The sequence below is a fragment of the Catharus ustulatus genome, chromosome 12 (assembly GCF_009819885.2).
Source record: "Catharus ustulatus isolate bCatUst1 chromosome 12, bCatUst1.pri.v2, whole genome shotgun sequence".
Taxonomy (NCBI): Eukaryota; Metazoa; Chordata; class Aves; order Passeriformes; family Turdidae; genus Catharus; species Catharus ustulatus.
This window is the reverse complement of record NC_046232.1, coordinates 20,711,031-20,722,668: the sequence shown is the minus strand read 5'-3', so window position 1 is coordinate 20,722,668 and position 11,638 is coordinate 20,711,031. Positions and strand designations below refer to the sequence as shown.

At 54.5% G+C, this 11,638-nt stretch overlaps 1 protein-coding gene across 6 annotated transcripts; it reads right to left on the bottom strand.

Annotated features, from left to right (window-relative positions):
* Positions 1-796: 796 nt before the first annotated feature.
* Positions 797-10,385, bottom strand: PAQR5 (progestin and adipoQ receptor family member 5). Of its 6 annotated transcripts, XM_033071088.2 has the most exons (10): positions 9,956-10,385; positions 7,824-7,885; positions 7,482-7,513; positions 7,047-7,198; positions 6,639-6,766; positions 4,945-5,144; positions 3,497-3,623; positions 3,133-3,229; positions 2,241-2,370; positions 797-1,698 (listed from the first exon to the last, which is right to left on the bottom strand). In XM_033071088.2, the coding sequence occupies exons 4-10, from the start codon at positions 7,092-7,094 to the stop codon at positions 1,475-1,477; spliced, it is 954 nt and encodes a 317-aa protein (XP_032926979.1). In that variant the 5' UTR covers positions 7,095-7,198; positions 7,482-7,513; positions 7,824-7,885; positions 9,956-10,385; the 3' UTR covers positions 797-1,474. The 6 variants fall into 6 exon arrangements, with proteins under 6 accessions (XP_032926979.1, XP_032926982.1, XP_032926981.1 ...); XM_033071091.2 differs by lacking the exon at positions 7,482-7,513; XM_033071090.2 differs by lacking the exon at positions 7,824-7,885.
* Between the last annotated feature and the right edge of the window lie 1,253 nt (positions 10,386-11,638).

Below are 11,638 nucleotides of genomic sequence, written 5' to 3'. Positions count from 1 at the left end.
AGCCGGAAAAATCCTCTCCCTATGCTGCTCCAAGATCCAGCATCACCCATTCCTTGGGTGGATCCCGTGGAATTCTGGCATCCCATCCCAGTTTTCCCAAAATTCCCGACATTGCAGAGGACGGGAGGATTTCAGTTCAGAAGTTGAACGACCTGGAATAATTCTGGGATGATTCCTGATGTTTTTCCGGGCTCTCCAACCCCAGCCGGATTCCTCCCCGGTCACGGCAGCTCCCAAAGTAAATAAACTCTGGAATTATCAGCAATGATCTCCAAAGGGATTCGTTTTCCCAGAAATATTTTTATTATTAAGCAGATTAAAATCAGTGATTTATGTTAATTTAATAAAACCGTTGGAAAAACAATTCCAGTGCTTATAAATATCCCGAAAATCCCAGCCAGCTTTCCCAAGGATTGATTTATCCCATATTTAACCCGTTCATCCCAGATTTTATTGTGTTATCCCAAATTCCAGCAGCTCCCAAAGTGCAGCAAAAGCAATTAAAGGAAATTAATGGAAGACTGGTGGGATTATCCAGGGAAATATTCCCAAAGAATTAAGCAGCAGGAAAATCCAAGAGGAAAACCTGGATCCTGGGAAAGGCCGAGAGCTCCAGGCTCTTCCTGCAAAATCCAGGAGCAGCAGGGAAGGAAAACAAGGAACAACAGAGGGAAAATCCTGGGAATTCTTTAAAACTCCAGGGTGCTTTTAATCCCTGAGCTGTCCCAAATCCTGCTTTTCTCCTGGCATCTCCCCACGGATCCCAATCCCATCCCTCATCCCAGGAAAACATTAAAAACCTTTTCCCAAAGGATCCCAAATCCCGGGAGGTTGGGGCGTGGAGCTCTCCCTGTCCCAGGATCCATCCCAGGAATACCTGGAACAGGATGGAATTTCTTCATTCCATCCCCCATGTGGGATTCCCATGGGAATGAACTTCCCAGGATTTCCTGGAATTAAACCCTGGAAGAGCTTTCCTGCAGGAACATCCCATTGGAGCTCTCCTGGAATCCCTTTTCCTGGATAATGAGTGAAAACAGTGGGAATTAAAACAGGAGGGAAACTCCAATCCCTCCATCCCACGTTTCCAGGCACTTGGGCTGAGCACAAGGCTTGAAATTCCAAAGGAATGCCACTTCCAAGGGGAAAACAGGAATTAGGCAGTGCTTGGCTTCACTGGGATGCCAACATTCCCTGGATTTCTCCCCAAGGCAGACCTGAGGGATCCTGAATTCTTTGGGATCTTTTGAGCGCTTCCTTCCCCTTTCAGGGATCAAATCCCGATTATTTGACGCTTTCCCTGTGGATAATGATGGGATGGGAAGCGTTTCCCAGCCCATCCATGGGCAAAACCAGTGCAGTTTTCCCTTGGGAAATTCCCAAAGAACGATTTCCAGGCCATCAAACTCCCCCTCATCCCCATAGACACCTCTGGAATGCGGCTGCTCCCAGAAATCTGAGGCAATCCCTGATTCTAGTGGGATTTTTCCTGGGAAAGAGGCTGCAGGCGGAGGTTGTGGAAGCAGATCCCGAGGATGGCCAGGCTGGCAGCTGCTCCCATTCCCAGGGATCCAAAGGTTTCCAGGGAAGAGGGAAGTGGGAAGCGGCCCTGCCGCTCCGCCATGTCCATGGAGATGGCTTCCAGCTGGAAGAGCGTTCCCAAAATCCCGCAGACGTGGAAAACCTGGTGGCTGTGCCCTGTGACAGAAAATTCCAAGAATTCCATGGAAATTCCATGGGAAGTCCATGGGTGTTTGGCTGGGCCAGGTGGGTTCCAAATCCACAGAATGCTCCGGGAGCTTGGAGTGCTCTGGAATATTGGGAGGTGTCACTGCCCATCCAAAGCATCTCGGAATTCCAGGATTCCAGGATTGAATAGTGCTCATCCCACTTCATCTGGCATCCATAATAAATATTCACCTGGAATATTTATTCTACAAATTCTTTTTCCCAATTCCTGGGGTTTGATCATCCCACAAATTCCTATTCCCAATGCCTGTGGCTCAGGGGGTTTATTCCCAGGATTCTATGGGGTTAATTCCTGGCATTTCCTGAGTAAATTCCTGGGATCCCATGGGGTTATTCCTGGCACTCCCTGGGTTTATTCTTGAGATTCCCTGGGTTCATTTCCAGGATTCCCTGGGTTCATTCCCTGCATTCCCAGGGTTCATTCCCACCATTCCCAGGGTTCATTCCCTGCATTCCCAGGGTTCATTCCCGGCATTCCCTGGAATGCTCACCGATGAGGTCGAAGCTCCCGGGCGCCAGGCGCTCGGGCAGGCGGGAGGTGAAGCTCAGGAAGGTGAGGAGGGCGCAGAGGCTGTGCCGGGAATGCAGCGGGAGAGAGCCCTCGGAGCGGCTCCGGGAGAGCTGCCGGGAAAAACGGGAGTGACCCATCCCTCCATCCATCCATCCATCCATCCATCCATCCATCCATCCATCCATCCATGAATTGTTCAATCCATCCATCCATCCATGAATCCTTCCTTCCCTCCATCCATCCATCCCTTCATCCATCCATGAGTCCTTCAGTCCTTCCATGAATCCATTCATGAATCCTTCAATCCATGCATCCATTCATCCAAAAATCCTTCAACCCGTCCATCCATCCATCCATCCATCCCAAAGGAGCCACAGCCATTCCCAGTTTTCCACCCAACCCAATTCCAGGAAAAATAAGGATCCATCTGTCCGTCCATCCATCCATCCATCCATCCATCCATCCATCCATCCATCCATCATCCATGAATCCTTCAGTCCATTCATCCATCCATCCAATCAACTCATCCATCTGTGAATTGTTCAATCCATCCATCCATCCATCCATCCATCCCAAAGGAGCCACAGCCATTCCCACTTCCCCACTCCCCTCACCCCCACTCCTACCTCCCCAAATTCCCACCCTGCTCCAGTTAAATCCCTGGAAAAGGCCCCTCCCAGCCTCCCAAGGCAGGAATTTTCCAGCCCTTTGAAGTGAGAGGAATCTGCCGGCACTCGGAGCAGGAAAAAATATCCGTGAGCCTTTTCCTGCCGGAGTTTGTTTGCCTTTCAAACCCCGAGCTGGGAATTGTTTTCCCAAATAATTCCAGGCTGAGGTAGCTGAAATTTTCCAGGATTTTGTGGGATACTCACCCTGTAGAAAACTGGGATGCTGTCGAAAATGTAGGGATACACAAAGGCCAAAGTTCGGGAAACTTTGCTCAGGCAAGGCCGCTCTGCCTCCAGAAACCTGGGAAACACCGGGAATTCCACATGGGATACACTGGGAATTCCACATGGGATACACTGGGAATTCTACATTCTACCATTCTAGTATTCCATAAATCCCCTTTGGAACTTCCCAGAATCCAAGTTCTCCCATTATCCCACATTTCCATCACGGAATTCTCCTCATTTCCCACCGGGAAAATTCCCTGTTTCCCCTTCCCGACCTCCCGGCTGTCCCGATCCATGACCAAACCCTCCATCCCGAATTCCCGGTGCCGTTGGATCCCACCTGGAATAGCAGGACAGGCCGGTGCTGAGCGCGGAGTTGAACACGGCCACGGGAACGTAGAAATTATGGAATGTGCTCCCGACCCATTCCGGTGGGAATACGTAGGCGGAATACGCCAGCGCCGAGCCTGGAAGCACAGCGGGAATCCCGGAATTCCCATGGAATTCCCATGGAATTCCCCATCCTCCTGGGCTCAGCTGTCAGCTCCGGGTTGGAACATTGAGAAGGAATGGGAATCTCCAGAACAGGGAGCATTCCAGAGGGGCTGGAGGGGCGTGGAGCTGTGGGAATATCCTGGAATTGCAGCTTGACCCCGAACCTCCCCTCAGGATGTGGTATCCCATAAATCTGGGCTATTGTCCCACCTCCAGAATTCACAAAATCCAATAAACCCCAGCTAAATTCCCAAAATCCCATAAACCCAGGCTCCTCCCATTCCCAGAAATCCCAAAATCCCATAAATATGGCTAAATTCCCAAAATCCCATAAACCTGGGCTAAATTCCCAAAATCCAGTAAATTCAGGCTCCTTCCATTCCCAGAATTCCCAAAATCCCATAAACCTGGGCTCCTCCTGTTCCCGAAATTCCTGAAATCCAATAAATCCATACTAAATTCCCAAAATCCCATAAATCCAGGCTAAATCCCCAAAATCCCACAAACCCGGGCTCCTCCCACCTCCAGAATTCCCAAAACCCCATAAACCCAGGCTAAATTCCTGAAACCCCACAAACCCAGGCTCCTCCTATTCCCAAAATTCCCAAAATCCCATAAATCCAGGCTAAATTCCCAAAATCTCACAAACCCAGGCTGAAATTCAGAAACCCCATTAACCCGAGCTCAATCCCTGAAACCCCGTAAACCCAAGCTCAATCCCCAAAATCCCCCAAAACTGGATTCAATCCCTGAGATCCCCCAAAGCTGGACTCAATCCCCAAAACCCCATAAACTCGAGCTCAATCCCTGAAACCCCCCAAAGCCGAGCTCAATCCTCACAACCCCATAAACCCAAGCTTAATCCTGAAGACCCCCTAAAGCCAGGCTCAATCCCCAAAACCCCATTAACCCCAGCTCAATCCCCAAAACCCCATTAACCCAAGCTCAATCCCCACGACCCCCCAAAGCCAAGCTCAATCTTAATACCCCATAAACCCGAGCTCAATCCCCGTGACCCCCCCAAAAGCCGAGCTCAATCCCCGCGACTCCCAAACCTGAGCTCAATCCCAAAACCCCATAAACCCGAGCTCAATCCCAAAGACCCCCCAAAGCCGGGCTCAATCCCTGAAACCCCCCAAAACCAAGCTCAATCCCCGTGATCCCCCAAAGCCAGGCTCAGCCCTGAGACCCCATAAACCCGAGCTCAATTCCCAAAACCCCATAAACCCGAGCTCAATCCCCGCGACCTCCCAAAGCCGGGCTCAGCCCCCGCGGCCCTTAGGCCGGGCTCACCCAGGCTGTAGAGGCTGAGCGCGGCGTAGTCGCAGCAGTAGGCGCGGTGCCGGCCGTGCCCGCCCACGGCCCCCAAGGTGTGGGCAGCGCTCGACGCCAGCGGGTACAGCGCGCACGTGCCCAGGTAGGCCAGGAACGGCCCCGCCCCCGGCTCCACCCCGGAATCCCGGAGCCGCGCCAGGAGCAGCCAGAGGAAATACCTGAGGGAATGAGAGGGGTCACCAGGTGTGCACAGGTGGGCACCAGGTGAGCACAGGGGCTGAGGGCACCTCCAGGTGTGCCCAGGTGTGCCCAGGGGCTAAAGGTACCCACCAGGTGAGCACCAGGTGTGCACAGGTGTGCCCAGGTGAGCACAGAGGGGTGCCAGATGTGCCCAGCGGCTGAGGGCACCTCCAGGTGTGCCCAGGTGAACACAGGTGTGCCCAGGTGTGCACAGGGACTAAAGGCACCCACCAGGTGTGCCCAGGTGTGCCCAGGGGGGCACCAGATGTACCCAGGGGCTACAGGCACCAATCAGGTGAGCACCAGGTGTGCCCAGGTGTTGAGGGCACCTCCAGGTGTGCCCAGGTGTGCCATGGGGCTGAGGGCATGCTCAGGTGTGCCCAGGTGTGCCCAGGTGTGCCCAGGTGTTAAGGGGCACCCCCCAGGTGTGCACAGGTGTTGAGGGCACCTCCAGATGTGCCCAGGTGTGCCCAGAAGCTGAGGGCACTGACCAGGTGTGCCCAGATGTTAAGAGGCACCCACCCGATGTGTTCTGGTGCTGAAGGCACACCCAGGTGTGTTCAGGTGTGTCCAGATGTTAAGGAGCACCCTCCAGGTGTGCCCAGGTGTTAAGGGACACCCCCAGGTGTGCCCAGGTGTGCCCAGGTGGGAACCAGGTGTGCCCAGGAGTTAAGGGGCACCCACTCGATGTGTTCTGGTGCTGAGGGCACACCCAGGTGTGTTCAGGTGTTTCCAGATGTTCAGGAATCCCCTCCAGGTGTGTTCAGGGGCTGAGAGCAACCCCAGGTGTGCCCAGAAGTTAAGGGGCACCCACTCGATGTGTTCTGGTGCTGAGGGCACACCCAGGTGTGTTCAGGTGTGTCCAGATGTTAAGGAGCCCCCTCCAGGTGTGCTCAGGTGTGTTCAGTGGCTGAGAGCAACCCCAGATGTGCCCAGGTGTGCCATGGGGCTGACAGCATACCCAGGTGTGCCCAAGTGTGCCCAGGTGGGAACCAGGTGTGCCCAGGAGTTAAGGGGCACCCACCCGATGTGTTCTGGTGCTGAGGGCACACCCAGGTGTGTTCAGGTGTTTCCAGATGTTCAGGAGCCCCCTCCAGGTGTGCCCAGGTGTGCCCAGAAGCTGAGGGCACTCACCAGGTGTGTGAGGGACACCCCCAGGTGTGCCCAGGGCACTCACTCGGCGGGCACCAGGTGTGTCCAGGTGTGTTCAGGGTCTGAGAGCACCCCCAGGTGTGCCCAGGTGTTGAGGGTACCCCCAGGTGTGCCCAGGTGTGCCCAGGTGTTGAGGGACACCCCCAGGTGTGCCCAGGTGTGCCCAGGGTCTGAGAGCACCCCCAGGTGTGCCCAGGTGTTGAGGGTACCCCCAGGTGTGCCCAGGTGTGCCCAGGTGTTGAGGGACACCCCCAGGTGTGCCCAGGTGTGCCCAGGGTCTGAGAGCACCCCCAGGTGTGCCCAGGGCCGAGGGCACTCACCCGGCGGGCACCAGGTGTGTCCAGATGTTGAGGGTCTCGTTGTTCATCCCGAAGAGGCTGAGCAGGCACTCGGAGACCGAGCTCCGGGGAGGGCGGTACCCGGAGAGAATTCCCGGCTCCCGGTAGCTCTGGGGGATTGGGAATGGGAATATGGGGATGGGGATGGGGATGGGAATGGGAATATGGGAATGGGAGTGGGGATGGGGATGGGAATGGGGATGGGGATGGGGATGGGGATGGGGATGGGGATGGGGATGGGAACAGGAACGGGAATGGGGATGGAGATGGGAATGAATGGAGAGTATCCCCAAAATCCCAGAGTCGGACACAGCTGTGCCCCTCCCCACTGTTCCTATCCCATCCCAAATCCCACAGATCCTCGGGATCAGGGAGAGAATTCCCGCTGACCTCGGGCACTTGGTGGGCGCGGAGCAGCCGGGGCTTGGAGCTCAGCATGGTCGGCTCCGGATCCCGGGGATTTTCCAGCTCAGCTTCCCATGGGATGGCTCAAAGCCCTCCTGGCCACATCCCCCGGGAATGGCGCCGCTCCCACCACGATCCTGGAGGGGATGAGAATTCCTGGGAGGTGGAATTGGATCCCAGAGGGTTCCCGTGGGACGGGGAGCATCCATCCCCCGAGGGCTGTTGGGATCCCCAAGGAGCAGCAGGAGATGGATGATCCCAGTTCCCAGAGGGACAGGAATTCCAGCAGATCAGAGGGATGTGGGAACAGCTGGGGATCCCCTGGGGATCCCACTGAGATCCCTGGATGCAGGAATGCCCCTTGGGAAGCAGGAGGGACACAGGTGGATCCCCATGGAATATCCTGGCTCCGGTTCTTACCCGATCCTGGTGTCGGTAGCGCCGCCTCCGCTCTGGGAACAAAGGGAAAAATCCATGATCCCTCCTTCCCTCCTGCCAGGGACCACCCGGAGCAGGAAAAGCGGGAAGGGAGCTCCTGCTCCATGCTCTGGCTCAGCTTGATCCCAGCAGGATCCAGAGGAATTCAAGGGTCTGGATTCCCAGGATTCCGAGAGCTCCCGGAGCCTCTGCAGCATCCTGGGCTGCTCCAGCCATCCCAACTTCCCACTGGGAATCAGCCTTTGGATGTGCCACTGAGCCATTCCCAAAGAACCCCCTCAGCCCCTGGAATTCCCCTTGGATTCCTCCCATCCCAGGCTCTACCTCTGCCCTGGGCAGCTCCGGTGTGAGGCAGCGCCAGGAAAACTCCGGAACACCGGGAATGGCTGGAGAGGGAGGGAAAAATTAACGAGGCAGGAGAGCAATGAAGCAACACAACCCCGCTGGAAACGCCTCCAGTTAAAGATTAGACGGGATTCCGGAGCTTCCCGGGCTCTGGAACCACCGAGGAGCTGTTGGAGTCTGCAGCCCCCAGATCCCACAGAATTCCGGTGTTTTTCCGTGGTGGAAATGGGACCTGAACTGAGAGAAGCTCCAGGGAGAGCTCAGGGCTCCTTCCAGAGCCTGAAGGGATCCAGGAGAGCTGGAGAGGGACTGGGACAAGGGATGGAGAACAGGACACAGGGAATGGCTCCCAGTGGCAGAGGGCAGGGATGGATGGGATATTGGGAAGGAATTCCTGGCTGGGCTGGAATTCCCAGAGCAGTTGTGGCTGCCCTGGATCCCCGGGAGTGTCCAAGGCCAGGCTGGAATCTGCTCCTGTTCCCCATTCCCCATTCCAAATTCCCTCTTCCCTGTTCCTTGTTCCCCATTCCCTCTTCCCTGTTCCTTGTTCCCCATTCCCAATTCCCTCTTCCCTGTTCCCAATTCCCTGTTCTCTCTTCCCAGTTCCCCATTTCCAATTCCCTGTTCCCCATTCTCCCATTCCCCAATTCCCCATTCTCCCATTCCCCATTCCTAATTCCTGTTCCCCATTCCCAGTTCCCCGTGGCTCTGGGACAGAGGAGGCGGCTCCAGGCCCGGCCTCAGGCAGGAATTTGTGGTTTCGGAGCTCAGTGAGTCACAGGGGCTGGGCACACGCAGCCCTGCTTCCTCCTCCTCCTCCTCCTCCTCGGGCCCTTCCCAGCCGGGAATGGGTTTGGGATGGGGATATAGTGGGGCTGTGACCTCTGCCAGTGCTGCAGCTTCACTCAGGTGACTGCAACAGCTTCATCCTCCTCTTCTTCCTCCTCCTCCTGCTCTTCTTCCTTCTCCTCCTCCTGCTTTTCTTCCTCCTCCTGCTCTTCTTCCTCCTCCTCCTCCTTAATCTCCTCCACGTCCTCCTCCTCCTCTTCTTCCTCCTCCTCCTCCTCCTCCTCCCCCCGGTTCCCCCCGGTCCCTCTCCAGCCCGGCAGCTCCCGGTTCATCCCAGGTTGTCCTTGGGAATGTCCCCTCCTGGCACCAACCTGTCCCCACTGCCACCCTCCCACTGCCAGGAGCCCGGCCCTGTCCTTGTCACCGTCCTCTGCCCATGGCACAGCTTTCCTTTTCCTTTTTCTCCTTCCCTTTCCTTCCCATGGCACAGCTTTCCTTTTCCTTTTTCTCCTTTCCTTTCCTTTCCTTTCCTTTCCTTTCCTTTCCTTTCCTTTCCTTTCCTTTCCTTTCCTTTCCTTTCCTTTCCTTTCCTTTCCTTTCCTTTCCTTTCCTTTCCTTTCCTTTCCTTTCCTTTCCTTTCCTTTCCTTTCCTTTCCTTTCCTTTCCTTTCCTTTCCTTTCCTTTCCTTTCCTTTCCTTTCCCCATGTCACATCCTTCCCTATGGAATATCCCTCCCGGTGTCACCTCCTTCCCCATGGAATACCATCCCTATGGAAAATCCCTCCCTCCCCCTGGCACGGTTCTCCCTGGCACATCCCTCGCTCCGTGCCAGCTCCAGCGGCGCTTTTCCATAGCTGGGAATATTCAGGAATTCGCGGCCAGCCCCGAGCTCTTTTCCAGCGGCGCTGGAAAACTCCGGGAGCGGCGCGGGCCGTGCCAGGATCATTCCCGGCGGGACAACGGCGGCTTTGTGGGAGTTGTTGTTGCCGCTGGAATTCGCCGGGATCCGCCGGGAGCGGCAGCTTTTTCCATGCCAGAAATCCGCCCTCTCCCAGCCGGGATTGGGGGATCCCGGACCCCATCCCGCTCCCCGGGGGAACTTCCCGGGAATTCCGCGATCCCCCCGGTACCGGAGCAGCGGGAGGGCCGGGAATGCTCGCGGTGCTCCAGCGCTCCCGGCACTTTTCCCTTTTTTTTTCCCCACCTTTCCCTTTCCCACGCGCGTGTCCCGAATTCCCCAACTTCCCGGGAATGCTGAGCGTCGGGATCAACGGGAAAAGTTGGGAATGCCGGAGAGGAGCGGGGAAAAAACCGGGACTCACGGAGCTGCTCGGGATGCGGCGTTTTCCAGCGCTGCCTCCAAATCCCGGGATTACTCAGCTGGATCCAAACTCTGCCCACATGGAATTCCCGGCCGGGCGGGGGCGGCTTTTCCAGAGGCACGATCCCGTCAGGGATGATCCCACAAGCCGGCAATTCCAAGTTTTTGGGAGAGAATGAATCCTGCCCCGTGCAAGGAAAAAGGTTCCCAAATAAACCCGGAAATCAGCGCGGCCAAACGCGGCCGGGATCGGATCCAGCGGCGAGGAAGTGGAAAAAAAGCAGGAAAAAAAAATCCAATTCCCAGCCCTCGCCGCGCATCTCTCGCTCCCAGCGCCGCTGGAAAACTCCCGGAGCTCTTCCAGAGCAGCCTGGGAATTCCAGCCCTCCCAGCTCATTCCTGGATTTTTCCCAGCTGGGTGGGAATAAATCCTCAGCAGAGCGGGACCTGGTGAGTTCCCTGTTCTGCTTCCCAAAAAATCCTCTGCTTTTCCCACAAAATCCCAAATCCCGTCCTGCTTCCTAAAAATTCACTGCTTTTCCCTCAAAATCCAAAACCCCATCCTGCTTCCCCAAAATTCCGTTTTTCCTGCAGCTGCTGGGAACGGTTTTCCCAAAGTTTGGAGAGCAGGAGATTCCAGAGGGATGGAGAGGGAGAAGCAGGCTGGCTCAGTTCATTATTTATTACTATCAATTATCATTAGCTATTATTAATTATTTATTAATTAGTGCTAGTATTATTACTTATTATTACTTATCAATTATTATTAATAACAACTAGTTTGACTTATTTATTATTACTGTTTATTAATTATTATGAAATATTATCCCTTAATTATTGAGGAATTGGGAGAAGCGGAGCCAGGCAGGGCTGGTGGATTCCCAGCTCTTCCCAAATTTCAATCCCATGGGAAAATCCTGGGAATTCCTGGGCATTAACCCCATCCTGCCAGCACTGGTTTTTCCCTGGACACAACTTCCCAGGGCTCTGGAATTCCATTCTCACCCTCAGGGATGCTCAAGGATCTTTCCAATCCCGTCCTGCCAAGGAATGGGAATCACTCTGGAGAATCCTGGGAATTCCTTCCCAATATCCATCTAAATCTGCCCTTTTCCAGCCATTCCCTGCCACTCCATCCCTGATGCCAATCCCTGGATTCCTGGAAGGGGCTCTGGGATTCCCTGCAGCTGCATTTCCCCATTCCCAACATCGGGATAATTTTAGGGACCGCTCACATTAAAATCCTCATTGAACAAATCCCAAAGGAGCTGGATTCACCGGGAATAATTCCCACCAGGAATCCACCACTTGTGCTCCTTCCCTCAATCACCAAACTCTTGATTAATGAGAAAAATCCATATTTTCCCACTTTTCCAGAAGGAAAAAAAAACACTTTAAAAACGTGACACCTCAAACCCACCACAGGAAAAAAAAACAAACTTGGAATATATTTGGAAAATAAAATACTTGGAAAAATCCCCAAATAACACCAACATCCCAAGGTTTTTTTCCTTAAGATAAAAAAATTTATTTCCCAGTCTTAGAAAGCTTTCCAAGCATTCCCAATGTCCCATAGAAACGTAGGAGAACCTCTTCCCGCCAAAAAAATTCCGGAGGGGTGGAATACAAAACTATCCTGTGCACATTGTGCTTAAAGAGCTTCCCGGAGGAGCGCCCTGCCCGG